The sequence below is a fragment of the Chelonoidis abingdonii genome, chromosome 1 (genome assembly GCF_003597395.2).
Source record: "Chelonoidis abingdonii isolate Lonesome George chromosome 1, CheloAbing_2.0, whole genome shotgun sequence".
Classification (NCBI taxonomy): domain Eukaryota; kingdom Metazoa; phylum Chordata; order Testudines; family Testudinidae; genus Chelonoidis; species Chelonoidis abingdonii.
Window position 1 is genome coordinate 313,142,834 of NC_133769.1, and position 16,479 is coordinate 313,159,312.

Below are 16,479 nucleotides of genomic sequence, written 5' to 3' on the forward strand. Positions count from 1 at the left end.
CACTATTGCGTAACTTGAAAAATGTGATGTAAAGAGGTTTGCATCAGTAACTCTCAGGTTAGCCCAGAGAGGAAAATTCTGGTGGGAGAGAGGTGGGCGGGGGGCAAGAACAGGAGTACTTGTGGCACTTTAGAGACTAACAAATGTATTTGAGCATAAGCTTTTGTGGGCTACAGCCCACTTCATCGGATGCATAGAATGGAACATATAGTGAGGATATATACATACACATACACACACACACATACAGAGAACATGAAAAGGTGGGAGTTGCCCAAGCAACTCTAAGAGGCTAATTAATTAAAATGAACTGTTGTCAGCAGGATTAAAAAAAACTTGTAGTGATAATCAAGATAGCCCATTTAAGACAGTTTGACAAGAAGCTATGAGGATACTTAACATGAGGAACTAGATTCAGTGTGTAATGGCTCAGCTATTGCCAGTCTCTACTTAAGCCTAAGTTGATTGTATCTAGTTTGCGTATCAATTCAAGTTCATCAGTTTCTCGTTGGAGTCTGTTTTTGAAGCTTTTCTGTTGCAAAATTGCCACCTTTAAATCTGTTACTGAATGGCCAGAGAGGTTGAAGTGTTCTCCTACTGGTTTTTGAATGTTATGATTCCTGATGTCAGATTTGGGTCCATTTATTCTTTTGTGTAGAGACTGTCTGGTTTGGCTAATGTACATGGCAGAGGGGCATTGCTGGTAACTCTGCTTCTTCCATCATCTCATGCCAAGAACCCTGAACTTCTCACTTCAGGAATGCATTGTGATTGCTCACTCCTTAACTGAAAAAGTTGGCCTGTTGAATTCTTAATAAAGATGTCCAATTATTTTTAAAGCAAAAGAAAGAAAGAAACAAACTACAAACTCTTTCAGCTTATATTTATACACCAGAAAGAAACTAAGATGAGCACAGACCTTTTAAAAAATTTTTTGGGGGGTTGCTTTTAAAATTTCTTTGTGGGAACTGAGCCTTTACAAAGGTTGATTTACTGTTTATCCATTTTGAAGGATTCACATGGCCTTGAAGCTTCCTGATATGCCACTGTGCTTAAAGAATTGTATACAAGAATCACAGCAGCAGTGTCCTTCCTGATCAGGATCAGAGCATACACCAGGGATCGGCAACCTCTGGCACACGGCTTGCCAGGGTAAGCACCCTGGTGGGCCGGGCCAGTTTGTTTACCTGACACATCGGTAGGTTTGGCGGACCGTGGTTCCCACTGACCATGGTTCACCGTCCCAGGCCAATGCAGGAGGCAGGAAGCCGTGGCCAGCACATTCGTCGGCCTACGGCCCTTCCCGCCGCCCCCATTGGCCTGGGATAGCGAACCACAGCCAGTGGGAGCCGCAATTGGCCAAACCTGCTGATTGGTGACTGCTGCATTTGGGTGAGAAAGGTTTGGAGAAAGCCCTCCTTTGAGGTTTCTCTTTTAAGGGAAGAAATGATTGGGATCATAGTTGGTGTCTTCCCATTCAGATTAGCTTCTGCATTCTGAGAGTCCTGTCAGATACTGTTGTTTAGAACACTGTTGTCTATTCCGATCAAAGTCACAGAAAAATGAACTAACAGTTAACTTTGTGTGTAACTGAGTCGATTAATACACCGACCCAGCCTGATGGACATTATCCTATGAGGTTTAGGAAAAGGAAGTTCCTGTTAGGGATGAGGAGTGCAGGCTAACCTTCATTCTTTCACATAAAGATTGTCTCAAACTGGGGAGCAAAGAATGCACAAAGGAGGAACAATGAAGGAGAATCTTTTCAAGGATGGGAGAATGATAGATTTGTCGTTTAATCACAGAATTAGGAATCAGAAGCCTTGAAGTATACTCTCCAGCTCTGCCACAGACTTCCTGTATGGCCTTGGGCAAGTAATTTAATGTCCTGTCCCTTAGTTTTCCCATCTGCAAAATAAGTATGATAACACATCCTTAACTCACAGGGAACTTTAATATATGTGAGGTGTTCATATAATGTGGTGATGTGTTATAGTAAAGTTCATTAATAAATGTCGGATTTTGTTGGTTGCCATCTTTCCTATTGTTGCTACCAGAGAGGGAGAAAACACTATAGTCTATTTTGCAAAATCAAGTCACAGAAAATGAATGATCAGGAAAGAGAATAAACAATTTGGCTTTTCCAGTCTGAGATATGTGAAGAGTTTCAGACTGTAAAGAATTTTCAGTGCTGAGTTCCAAATACCTGGGGGAAAAACGGGTTGCAACAGACACAGACAGAAGTCTTTGCATGTAACTGTGTTTTTGAGAACCGGAAGCATGCCAGTGTTTTTCCTATGATCCGTTGTTGGCCTGTCTTTCAGTTATTTGGAAAAAAAAGTCTCATATTTATGCTTACTTCAGTAAAATCATAGGTTTTTTAAAAATGCTTGCAGCTTCTGCCCTCATTGAGTTTCCTGCATTTGTTGTGAAGGAAAACAGCTGTTGTAAGTTGATGTCACTTTGTTCATGCAGTATATTCATGAGTAAACTGATAAAATTCATTCTTTTGTTTCAGGATGGTGCTATTCCATAAAGTTGTTTCGTTCACTAAATGGAGATTTTTTTTTTAATATTGCTTATGTTTGATGTTTTAATGCAGTTTTTTATTCCAAAACTTTCATTTACTTTTTTTTAGGTGCATGCAACTTGATATATCAAGATATCTCAATAACTGGACTTTTTAAATAACACATTGTAATCTCAGATTTTCTAAGTGACCATACAATAGAATGTAATTTGTATTTTTAATGTGTGTTTTTGTTTCTTGTGTTGCAGTCGAAATCAGCTTTCTTCTTTGCCAGCTTGCCTGTGTGGTCTTCCTCTAAAAGTCTTAATTGCAAGTAACAATAAGCTAGGTTCCCTTCCAGAAGAGATAGGTCAGCTAAAACAGTTAATGGAACTGGTATGTTACTGATTTGAATGTTTGGTTTTTGTTTGTTTTGTTACTAGTTACAGTATAATCAATTTTGTAAAGAACGTCCTGCAAAAGCCTAATGATACAGTAATCACTGTTACACAGTCAGTGCCCCTTAATATGTAGTGAACATCTTAATTGCATCAGATAGGAAAATGTTACAGTGTAACTGTCTCCATTCCAGGCTCCTTGTCATCCACATTACTCTCCTTGGGTTCATATAAAACACATCAGTGAAGATCATCTTGCCTACTTGTTATTCTCACTGCGTGATCAAATCACTCGTCTGTTCAAATCCCTCTACTGGCTCCCTGTTTTGCTGCAATGAGTTCAAGTTTCTTGTTCTGGTCTCCAAGTCCCTTCCTAGCTCTGCTCCTCTGAACTTGTCTTTTTTTTTTTCTTTTCTTACCTCATTGTGTTTTACAAATTATGCTCATCTTTTCAGTCTCTTTTGTTTCCTGTCACAAATATTTCCGTGCTGTCCATTATGCATGGAATGCCTTCTCTGAAGTGATCCATACGGACACTAGTATCAGAGGGGTAGCCGTGTTAGTCTGGATCTGTAAAAGCAGCAGAGAATCCTGTGGCACCTTATAGACTAACAGACGTTTTGGAGCGTGAGCTTTCGTGGGTGAATACCCACTTCGTCAGAAGCAAGTAGTGGAAATTTCCTGCCCCTGGAAATTTCAACTACATGCATCTGACGAAGTGAGTATTCACCCACGAAAGATCAAGCTCCAAAACGTCTGTTAGTCTATAAGGTGCCACAGGACTCTCTGCTGCTTTTACATACGGACACTGTCCTCTTTCCACAAAACCTACCCCTTCTGTAATGGCTGTAAGCAATCAGCCAGTTATTGAGAGCACGGAGGGCAGGAATTAAATGGCACTTGAGAATTTTTTTTTTTAAATTGCAAATGTATTTGAAAAGGTTATCTGTAAAAGACTGTATATATTTTAATGTTTTCTCCTCCGTCATTTTCTTCCCCTGCACTGCAGCTCCCTCCCTCGGGCTGTGGCTCCCCCCTGCTCCCTGTCCCCTGAGCACCCCTGAGACCCTCTGCCCCTTATCCAACCCCTCGGCCCAGCCTGGCACCTTTAACACGCCACTCAGAGCAGCTAGACACACTGACGTGCTGTTCTGCCAGAGCTTGCAGGCCCGCCCCCCAGAGCGCTGCTTTACCACGTTATATCCAAATTCGTGTTATATCAGGTCACGTTATATCAGGGTAGAGGTATAGTTTACACCTGTCCTAAGGGGTGAATCTTCTCCATGACCATGAAGAGATGCCTGTTAACGGCATTATTGTGGTTCTGTTGCTGAGGAGATGTGGCCCATGTATGGAAATGTGCATCCCCCAGTGCCAAGGAGCTTAGCTGCATGAAGGCAACCTGCATGCTGCTGTAGAGCAGGACGTTGGAGGTAGCTCTACTGTACAACTATACGCTACTGTAAAAACTGAGTATTTAGAACTCTTAACTTCAAACTTTTGATAGTGGTAACAGTACTAACTTGTTTGCACACTATTTGACTTCCACTTGCCATAGAAATTTACTTAAATTGACTGTTCTCCAGTCTTATTTGAGAGAGCTTGTCCATGTTGTCAGACAGAGAGGCAACTGGTAAGAATAAAATGGAATTATTAGAAGAAGTCTGACCTTCACCAAATATTAACCTCTGGAATTTGAAAAGGCATTTGGAGTACATTATTTTAATTGTCTGCAGATGTCCTTGAAGCCAAGATGCAAAACAAAAGCAGGGTAATGTATTACATACTTGAATTAGGAGGAGTACACTGCTCTTGATTTGTCATACGTACCCAACCAGAAAGTAAAAAATGTTGTATGAAGTGTTGAGTAGGATAAAAGATACTATTATATCTGGATATCTTGTGACTATGAAGTAAAGAGATGAGGTTTATTCTTGGATTTCTTAAAAAGGTCACCAGCAGACTTTGTCCTTTCAAGTACTAAAAACCATAAAATTATTATACTTCCTTGAAAAATTCTCTTACACCCTGAAACCAATTTCAGTTTTATTAAAGATTCAGACACACATAGAAATATGCTTCTTGACACATCCTAACCATACAACTTTTCTGCAAGAGGGGCTCTTTACCTTTTAAACTGTATATTCTAAAAAGTAAATGCTTAATTATGAACTTGTTTCAAGTCTTTAGATAAAAATTAGGGCTGTAAATCTCTAAAAATATTTGGACTAAGAACAATGCAATTAACCATACTTTACAGTAGTTTGGACAAGAGACAGTTTCCAGTGCACTCATTAACAAAGATTTCTTAATTTCCTTGTCTAAAACCTAAAACAATTCCCTGGCTCTGTTTTGAGAAGGGAAGGAAGTTTTGGCTCCAGTGGGATTCTGATAAGGAGACTTTTATCTGTCTGATACCCAATCCAATATTGTCGAATAGAGCTCCCTCCCCCTTCAGTTTTCTCACTAATTATTCTTTGAAGAAATTCTTTATTTGGAAATGACATTGACGTAATATATTTGAATAGTATTAGAGAAACTCCCGTCAAAGGACTAAATTTGAAATCTGATTTGGGGAAATTGCAGAATCTTTGAGCTTATGGGTATTGTTCAACTTTGCCACTTGAAACAGTAACCGTAAAAGTAGGAGTTAATGTCCTTAAGAAATTCCCTTATCTCTTTAGGAAAAAGTATTATCCCACTCTGTAAATCCTGCTTTTGGAGATACAGTGTTCCCTTACTTTTGCTGGTCTCCCTATTATACAGCACATGAAATCTTGCAGGACCAGTCTAGTCAAATGACAATACATCACAGGATTAGGCAAAAGGTTCAGCGTTCTTTTCAGTGTCATGTTGACTACATACTGGTGTGTTTGGTAGTATGAGCTAAAGCCTGTAAGTTAATTTGATCTTGTTTTAAAATGCCCTGATTATAGGAGTTTATCTTGATTACTGATTTTAGGCTTCTCAGAATCTTGATTAATGCATCAACAGTATTAGTATTATTAACGCATTTATTTCATATATGTATTACTGGTGTTAATGCATTTCCTACTTTCCATTACACCTTGTGTTGGATCAACTCCATCTTGTACTGCATCTTAACTTTACAAATCTAACTTTCTAGCAGTTGTTCTTTTAGAGATTGTGAGATGAACAGAAGCTTCATCTTGGTCCAGGTTGTTAAAACCCAAGATGAGGGGCCTAATTCAGCCCTCTACAGATTATCTATTGAGGCATTGAAATGCACGGGAATTGTTCTTTCTCTCTCTGCCTTTGTAAATTTCAGCAACCTGCCTGATCACAGGAACAAAAGACACAGCACTCAGTGCAGTGGGGCCCACACACTTGTCACTGCGAATTAACCAGTGGAGTGCTCTCTGTTTTAAGTGTCTGAAGCCTGTGCTTTGGAGAACTTACAGACATTCTGAGTTCACAGAGTACTCTGATTAAAAGTATATATTATAATTTTTAGGTGTGGTAAACTTGGGACCAGTTAACCAAGAAAATAGGGTAAAGCACCTATATGATTTAGGAGTCTAAATTGCTTTACCTTTCAATGAGACTTATGCTTTTAAGTCACTTAGGTGCTTTTGAAACTTTTAACCTAATGCTCTTTTAACAACCTCTATATTTCCCATCAAATAAATGATGTTTTTTATAAAAGAGGAGAGTTGTTTCCCACCATCTTAAATTGGTACTGTCACATTGAATTGCCAGTTCTCTTTCTCTCTCTTTCAAATAGGTAACTTTTGTAAGAGGAGACTGTTTCTCCTTCTGTAGAGTTTAAAGTATGAATTGCATACCTACTGGTAATTGTGAGCCCCTTCCTATATTCAGTTCTTAAACTAGAGTGTATAAATAACTGCAATTGTGTTATGCTTTTGTGTTGCTAGCATTCTGGTTTTAAAAAAGGAAAAATCCCTAAATTGATTTTTTTTTAAATTGAAACCCAACTTCTAATATATCTCCAGTAATCTAATTTAGAGTTCCATCAAAAGAGAGCCGCTTGATTTTGGAAAATTGTTCATTTCCTATCGGTGAGTGTTCTGCCCCTCCTCTCCCCCCCCGCCCCGCCCCCGAACAAATTGCAAAGTCCTTCAGCAATTTACTAGAAAAATCAAAAACAGATATAGGAAAATGAACAAGGAGTCCAAATGGCACTCTGCATAACTTCACTAAGCAAATCTAAGTAAATATGCTGTATTTTGGTTTTATGTGTTGTGACACTTATCACATGGCTAGTTTTTCAGTGCAAAGATAAGACATGGCAGGTTATATGAATTTACATTTCATTAACCTGAAAAACATGTTTTAATGGATCAACAAAGTACTTCGAATTTCACACGCATAATAGTCAACTGTCTTGAGGGAAGACAGTTCATCATCTCCTTATTGCTTTTAATATAGGATGTCAGCTGCAATGAAATCACAGCTTTGCCACAGCAGATAGGCCAGTTGAAATCTCTAAGAGAACTGAATATCAGAAGAAATTACCTCAAGGTTTTACCACAAGGTAAAATTTAAAAAAAATAAGACCTTTAAAATTACTTTCTAATTACAACTTAGAAAATATGCATGTGTTTAATTATGTAAATAAGTAAGATTAAAAACCTTGCATTTCCCTGTGCTAAAATTTGTTTAATTTGGCAGATTTACTGTGCATCAGCAACATTCTACAATACTTACTGCCAAACAGAAGCAGTATGTGGGTCTTTTTAAAATGAATTATCTTTGTGATTCATGGTGGCTTGATACTTGTCTTCATATCATTGGTTTGAAGAATATTTATTTATGAATGACCTATGCAGGCAGACTGTCCACTGATATAAAATGTTTTAGCTCTGTTGTGGAGTTATGACAATTTACAGCAGCTGAGGATCAGCCCTGTGGAGTTCTAGAATATTTTAGGAATCTTGGAGAAAAGTGTATGATGTACTTAAGTACTATTGTTTTTTTTCCCTGAGATCATTGTACTTGCATTAGAAGCCTAATCAAATCGGTACTGCTTCAGTGTGAGTAGAAATTGCATATTATTAGGGCTGACAAATGATTAATAAAATTAATCGTGATTCTGAACCAGTAGAGGCAACAGAGACTGGGCCCGTAGATCTTGGGCAGATTAGCCCCGGGAGAGGAAATTTTGGTTGGGACCAGGCTGAAGACCCAAGGTACGACAACATTAGGAAGGAGGTGACTTACATAGATGGGGTCCCTATGGAAGAGAAAACCCAGGGACCAGGACCCTACTTCATAATGAAGAAGAATCTCTTATACCGGGTTGCACCAGTACAGGGGCAGAAGGTACAGCAGATCCTAGTACCTCAAAAACACCAGAACGCTGTATTAAGTCTTGCTCATAGTCATCTTTTTTGGGGGGTATTTGGGGGCAGAGAAGACCCTAGCATGAGTCCTATGACGGTTCTTCTGGCCCAGAGTACATGAAGAAGTGCCGAGGTACTGTGCGTCACAGGGTTTACTGTGCGTCCTGCTTGGAGTGTCAGCTCACCACAGGTTCCCCGTCCCCACCTTGAGGGCCACCCTTAGATACCCCTCCCATCCATTAATAAGTCCCCTTCTGGGAGCAAATATAGCTCATTGGAATCCTAGTGGGACCCCTTGGAAGAAGATGGTCTCGGGGCCACCAATAATTATATATTGTTGTTTTGGACTGTGCCTAGTGTGCTACCCAGAAGCCGTTCCCCCTGCGGAACACAGTCCCCCGGGGTAACTGACGTTAGCCAAAGAGACTGGTAGGATTCTTGGCCCGAGTGGGCGCTACCAAAGTAGACACTAACAGACCAAGGAACCCATTTATGCTTCAGAGGCTAATGAAGGACGTGGCTGTATGCGGGGGCTCCATATACGAGCCTGAGAGCGGCTCCCCAAGGGTGGTCTAACCATCGCTGCAGACTGAATGGAGTTGGTTAGAAAGTGTTAAAACCGGAACCTCTCAAGGCTATGATACGGAAGGTGGTAAAGTCTGCGTGATGCTGAGCGCAAGGATTGGACACACCCTATCTACCCTATCTTTATGCTTCGCTATCCCGAGGTACCTCAGGCCTCAAACTGGGCTTTTTCCCCTTCCGAGTTATTATATGGGCATTGACCCCCGTGGATATACTAAATATCGCAAAGAGATTCGGGAAGAGGAACCCCATATGAGGGGAGAAATATTAATAGAACAGATTGTAATCACAGATGTGAGACCAGAATAGCCTGCGGTCAACCCTTTATTTGTGACAGTGGGAACATTTGAAAAGGCACAAGAGGCCCAGAGAAAACCCATTATATAATCGCCACTTCAAAAGGTCTTGATCAGTTCCAACCAGGGATCGGGTGATGATGTGTTGGTACCCATGGCAGAAAGCAAGCTTCTGGCCCAATGGCAGGGCCCTTATACGGTGGTTGAACCCGTGGGGGAAGTAACCTACAAGGTGCGGCAGCCAGGACGCCAAAAACAAGAAACAGATTTATCATCATGTCAACCTCCTGAAACCCTGGCATGCACAAGAGCCTGTGCATATGCTGTCCAAAAAAAACTAACCCAGGCAAACAAGCTTCGAAACAGTGTGAGAGTGTTCTCCGATTTAAACACCAGACCAGAAGAATGAGGGCATCTGAGATGATCTTCATTGGAATCCAAGAATGTGTTCTCGACAAAACCGGGTCGAACAACAATTACATATTCACCACATTGTCACGAACCCTGGGGTCAGAATAACAATGAGCCCTATGGTTGCCAGCGGCCAAAATTGGAGAATTAAAAGCAAAAGCTAAAAAAATGCTGGAGTTGGGGATCATCGAAGAATCCCACAGTCAGTGGTCAGCCCAGTCGTGCTGGGTGCCCAACTCTGATGGGCACCACAAGGTTTTGCAGCGACTTTTCCGGCTGACTAACAAAGTATCCAGTTCTGGAAACGCATACCCCATACCTATGGCATAGATGAGCTAGTGGACCGTCTGAGGTAATGCCCGGTATTTGACTACCCTTAGACTTGACAAAAGGGTACTGGCAGATTCCTCTTGCATAAGACGCAAAGGAAAGACTTGCGTCTCTATCTAACAGAGGTCTTTTTTCAATATACTGTCCTCGCCTTTTTGGACTACAATGGGGCCCAAGCTACTTGCCCGCACCTCAATCGGAACAAGCTATTACACCCCGCATAACCGTTATGCTGCTGCCCTACTGGACGATGTGGTCCATTTCATACCCCAGACTGTGGAACCCACCTAGAGAATGTGGAGGTCAGTCCTTGATACCTTCAGGCCATCAAGGCCTGACTCAAACGCCTGCCACGTTGCGCTGTTAGGGTTTTCGGAGGCCAAATTATCTTGGCTACTTTGGGTAAAAGGTCTGGTAAAATCCAAGTGAACAAGTATGGAGGCCATCCAAAATTTGCCTTCGACCATGTCGCATAGAAACAAGTACCAGCACTTCCTAGGTGTAGTGGGGTATTACTGTACGATTTATCTCCTCACTTTGCCACAAGCGGGTAAGCCCCTGACAGGACCTAGTGAAAGGCCCATGGACCTGAATCTTTGATGCAATGGTCTCGACGCAGCAGAGGAAGCATTCACAGACTACGTTACTTCCCTCTGCGAGTAACCCCTGTACCTAATAGCCCCTGATTTCACCAAGGAATTTATCCAGCAGAAAGACATGCACTGGAATTAGGATTGGGTCGCGTTCTATCAGCAGATGGTCAGGGAGGAGGAACAACCAATCTCTCTCCTCAGTAGGAACTGCCTTCCACATGGAACAGAAAATATGCAGTGGTGCAGACGAGGAGTGCTCGCACGTACCCATAAATGGGCCATGGGAAGGCATTGCACTACTACTTTGCTCTTCGGCGCAGATTTGGTCCTCCGTGAGCCGACCACGCCCCTCTTCAATGGATGCGAGCAGAACAGGAGAAGAACACCAGAGTGACCAGGGTGTTCCATCATCCCTCCAACCGTCTCCAGTTCCATTGGGCAACACAGAGCAGGGGAGCCAGTCTACTTTAGATGCCGAATGGCTTGTCACGTGTGCACTGTCTGGCATCTCAAGCTCCCAACCCCCTTGGTGTTGAGCAGGGGGGGGGGATGTGGTGACAGACCCAAGAGTCCAGTGGGTTATCAAAAGTCTGGTAGGGGCAAATATACTAGTCACTGCTGAGTATTTTTCTGGTTCCCCGTGAGTGATTAGAGCAGGGGGCTGCAACTGGAGTAATCAGGAACCTGCAAGAACCAATAAAGGCAGACAGACTGATTAGACATACTGCAGCCCATCAAGGCAGGCTAACTCAGGGGCAACCTGGATTTAAAAACGAGGCTCACTCCAGTCAGGTGAGCAGGGGGGAGCTAGAGCGAGAGGTAAGTTGGTGTGTGAGGAGCTGGAGAGCAGAGAGGCACAAGAGCTGCCGAGTGAAGGGTGGTGAGAGGGTGTGCTGCTGGAAGACTAAGGAGTACAGGCGTTATCATACACCAGGAGGAAGGTCCTGTGGTGAAGATAAAGAAGGTGTTTGGAGGAGGCCAGGGGGAAGTAGCCCAGAGAGTTGTAGCTGTCATGCAGCTGTTACAAGAGGTATTATAGAAAGCTGCAATCCACAGGGCCCTAGGCTGGAACCCGGAGTAGAGGGCGGGTCTGGGTTCCCCTCAAACTTCCCAACTCCTGATCAGACACAGGAGTAGTTGATCCAGACTGGGGGGAAGATCACTGAGGTGAGCAAATCTGCCAATAAGCACAGGACCCACCAAGGTAGAGGAGGAACTTAGTCACAGTACATATCATAAAAAATGAGGTGAGTCTAGATATAGTGTTTATAAATTTACAGGACCTGTGGGGATAAGATGCAATTATGAAAGTCAGCTATTTTTCTGGGATAAATCCTGAAGTTCTTACTCAAACAAATTTTTCTTTGAGGACAAGTAAGGACTAAATGTTTGAATGATTCAATATTAGTAATGAAAAGCATCAGAAAAAGTTGAGTATACTAGTAATGTAGTCCTGCCCACAAAAGGGAACAGTTACTCTATTTGGCTTTGCTTTGATTCTTTATAGTCACCTAAATTAACATCAACATTGATAATGTGGTGGGGAAAGTGACTATATTTAGCTATTTTTCTTACCTAATCCAATTTCCATCCCTTATTGTGGCAGTATTGTTTATTCTGACAATGCCTTTGGAGAGATCCCATCAGGATTTCCAGCGTGTATGCCATCAATACTGACCATCCTTTAGTAATCTGAGATCCTGTGACCTATGTTAGAGATCCAGCCTTCTTGCCTGGCTCTGCCTGATCAGCAATCCCAAAGAAGGTATCTTTGACAGAGCAACTCTAGGAAACTGTGTATACTCATTTGAAAGAATAGTACAATACATTGTACCCCAACTGAGAAACCATAGTTTATATTACTAGAAACAGAAGTTAGAGATTATGCTTTCTGCTCAATATGATACAGAATTTATTTTCAAAACCACTTTTTTTATGGAATTTATAGATTTAAATAGCTATGCCTCCCTTTGCAGGATGAAAGGTATTTGATTTTATTTTAAGCAGCTGCCAACAGCCAAGTTGGCCTAGATACTTGAGAATGCCAAGTGCTGTGATTATAGCACTGTGTGGACATTGCAAACAGAATGTAATATATAAGGTCTTCAGAATACATAAGTAAAGTAACAGGATTGTCCATAACTTGTTTTTAGAAGAAAAATAAATTTAATTTATTATACTGTGGAATCCTTACTTTCTCCAGTTACAAATAGAATCATATTCAAATATACTTAATTCATGCATTTTGTGACAAAAATAAATAAATATAATAACTATGATCCTTTCTGTTACTTTTAGAACTAATAGAGCTTCCCTTGGTAAAGTTTGACTTTTCCTGCAATAAAGTGCTCGTGATTCCAATTTGTTTTAGAAAGATGCTGCAGTTACAAGTATTATTGCTTGAGAACAATCCTCTGCAGTCTCCACCAGCACAAGTAAGTAATGTGTGTCACTTAAATTGTGATTTAAAATTAGAATAGGCTAGATGATATCAAGAGCAGCCTGTGTTTAATTATTATTGTATAAAACTTCATTATCTTGTTTTTTTCCAAGCTTGCAAACCCAGCAATGCTACCTGTTGGGTCTTAATGATCGTAGTCAATTGATTTTAGCTAGAATTTTTTCTGAAATATAAACAAATGGGAGATAGTAGGTCTCCTCAAGCTCCTAACTTGTGCTCTTGAGCATACATAGCACCTGAACAGAGTCATTCTAGAATATTCCCCCTACTAAATTGCAGCTACCTTATAAATACATTGGTAAAATTTATTTCATTTGCTTGGCTTCCTTCAATGGTTACTGCTAATAAACAGGATATTTTTATGATGATGGAGGGGAAAATTGTAAGCTAAACCTATATTCCGTAACTACTGTAAGTGAATGGGCAGACATTTTAGGAAGCTTTGGTATGATTTTACCAATTAACAAGACACTAATATGTTCAGGCCAGGGAATAATCTAGTTAAAACATCTTTCTGTAAGCCTACTGTATGTGATGCACATAGAAACTAATAAATTCCATATTTGGGTATAGCCTGCTTTGAAGAAATATAATATATTGTGATTATGAATGTAGACAACATTTCCACCAGTAGACAGTGCTATATCTTACTGTTAAGTTGTTGTCTTGTATATTTTATGTTGTTGATATGACCTGAGGGGTTAGCAGGAAGATCTGTCCTGCCTGTGTGTACTAAGTTGGTGTTCGCTGTGTCCCAGTAAATCTCTGATTCTGTAAGCAAATATTACAACTGGTGGGTTCAAGATGGCAGAAGCACTTTTGCCTGAGAAGAAATTTACTGGTTATGCAGATGAGACTGGAATCTTTGAGTCTTCACAGACTTTGAGTGGACTGATGAGGAAGTAGCACAGTACCAAGCGGTATTTTTGAATAGTGATGCCAAGTGTTTTACCAGTAGCTTCCCAATGTGGATCATGGTTCTTATAGACAGTTACACAAACACTTACATAACCTCTGTGAAAGGCCATTGGTCTTTTTGAAATACTGGAAGGAATGGCAAGCCAGAAGGCACCTGTAAGAGGAACCCCTGCAGAGTTACATGCGTGCATTAAGGAGATTGTTCAGTAGGCCTTCATGTCATACCTCTGTCCAGGAGATGACTCTAGTGAAGCAGAATCTGCTGTTCCACATCTGAATTGGCAAACCATGAGAGGATTCTGTGTGAAAAGTCAGTCTGTAAACAGTTTAAGAAGAGAACTTTATAACCTGCTGGTGAAGGATAACATACTGGAAATATCTATGGACCTGATTATATGCAGAGTTCAAAAATGTGGAAGAAGAAATTCATGCTTCCCTTAAAGGTATTAGCTGCTAATTCGCAGCCTTAGGTTATTCCCTTATACCCAGATGCTGCACTTCAAGAAATTATTGCTAGTGAAGTGGCTAAATAGTTGGCAGTGCAACCTATTCATAGGCATCCCATAGGTCAGAAGAGAGAGACTGTTTCCGACTGGGTCCCATGACAGATGACATTTGCAGGTGTTATAGAAGCAAAGGCCATTCGAGACAGAATTGCTGAAACAAAGATAAAGCCACACCAAGGGAAATGAGAAGTTGCTGATGCAGTAGGGCCACCGTCAGCAACTCTTAGAATGGGCCAGTCAGGAGCTACACAGACACCTGTTACTTTGTGTCTGGAGACATCGATGCCTGGAAAACTACAATGCTGTTGAAATCAGGATCTGAAATAAGTCTGATCTATGGTGAATACCTAGTGCTGAAAGGGAACAGAATTTGTACTGCAGGAGTTAAACTGGTGAGTGTTAATCAACACTGCTGCCCCTGAACTTGGGGTCTTTGTTGTGGTGACCAGTATTTCTAGTGTTGTTATGATGGGAGAGGATTTCATCTGAGGGTATCACAAGAACTCTTGGGGTATTAATAGAAGAGTTTTGTCCCTGGATAACATTCAGATACTCTTGCTGGATGTTGGCAGGAGGAAGTGTGGACCTGGGCTTTTTAGAGATGCCTCTACCTTGCCTACAGGATGACAGAGAGGAACTGCATACTTCCTGTGAAGGCTGAGGTAAAGTTTTGGTGAAGCCAGCTAATCATGCAGTAATATCCCTGACGATAAAGGACAGCTGCAGCGAATCTGTAGGAGTATTTGAAGTCACCAATATCTGGTCAGGATTACTATTTAGCAGAACTCTCTTTTGAGCTGGACCAAAGGTTGTGGATAAGTGCAATTAGTGAAAAATCAGGCCATGGGGACAGTGTCCAAGATAACTAGTGTCTCTAAGTCTCCCATAGGGGCAGAGATCAAGCGCTGTGTTGCAGCCCAGTCAGTAAAAGAGCTAGGGGTTGACTTGACAAAAGCAGCTGTAGAAGGCAACAAAGGGAAGTGATTAGAACAGTTGCTTGTACAACATGCCACTATGTTCTCCAGGAATAAAATGAAGAGCTTGGGAGATATGATTGGATGCAACATTGGGTTGTGCTTAAGCCAGGGAATATTCCTCTGAGGCAGCCCTCACATCAGATTTCATTGGTGTAACAGTCATAGGTTATTTCTGGGTTCCGCATGCTTCCCTGTGACTTGATGTTCAGGCAGCAAGAACTAGCAGGGCCTTCTGCACCTACACAGGGGGGTGACATGGTGGAATCTAATATCAGTGACCTGATGACAGCATTCCAGAAAGTGGAGGAGCAAATGAGCTGAAAATGAACATGTCAAGCATAAGATGCCAGGAGAAAAGGAAAATGACGTGCCCATCCAGGAAGGAGAAAGCTGTAGGTATGCAATCGGAAAAATCCCCAAATTACTCCTTTTTGGAGGGGACATTACACAATAATTAACAAACTAAACAACTTATCCTTCCTGATTTTTTTTTTTTTTTTTAAAAAGTGAGAGTCCACCCTTTTGTATTGCATTGAGAATTGGTGCCCAGATTCACTGAAGAAAAAGGAGGGCAAACATTGAGGATGCTCAGCAACTATTCCAGAGGGCTTCAGTAGAGGATTTGGAGGTACTCAGCAGGTTCCTATGGCTCATAAAGGGAGTCTGATTGTGGACAAAGAATTGCTGGGGTGTTCGAGGAACCTCAACACTGTGCTGTTTTCAGCAGACAGTCTGACCACAACAGATAGGCCTGATCTAGAGGACATGAATCCTTCATTCGTTGATCATCTAGATCCAACTATGAGTGATGCGTACATGACTGAATACAGGACTTGAGGGGGCAGATGAACATGGATGGCAGACTACTTGAATTCCTAGGAGTTAATTATTTTCTTAAAATAAAAACATATTTATTACTTATAAACTGAAGAAATATCATTTTTTTTGTCTTTCTTCATTGGCGAGGAAAAAGTATTTTTCTCCTGGATTTATAATGTAGCATATGTTGATATGGCTGCTTCTTGTTTCTACTTTCTGTACACAGTTATGTTGCTCTTGATGTAAAGGGGGATGTGCATTATTTTTGGAATGTATTTATTCTAGAAGACATAAAGTTGTGCATATCTTGCCCAAACCCACATAGGTCACAGTCGGCATGCTCCAATTGAAG

The 16,479-nt window shown here is 41.2% G+C and overlaps 1 protein-coding gene across 1 annotated transcript in view; it reads left to right on the forward strand.

Moving 5' to 3' along the window:
• Positions 1-16,479, forward strand: part of LRCH1 (leucine rich repeats and calponin homology domain containing 1) — a 156,853-nt gene that overhangs the window by 42,335 nt on the left and 98,039 nt on the right. The window contains exons 3-5 of the mRNA XM_075065407.1: positions 2,779-2,905; positions 7,318-7,423; positions 12,745-12,881. Coding sequence (XP_074921508.1) covers positions 2,779-2,905; positions 7,318-7,423; positions 12,745-12,881 — 370 coding nt within the window. The remainder of the gene's footprint in view (positions 1-2,778; positions 2,906-7,317; positions 7,424-12,744; positions 12,882-16,479) is intronic.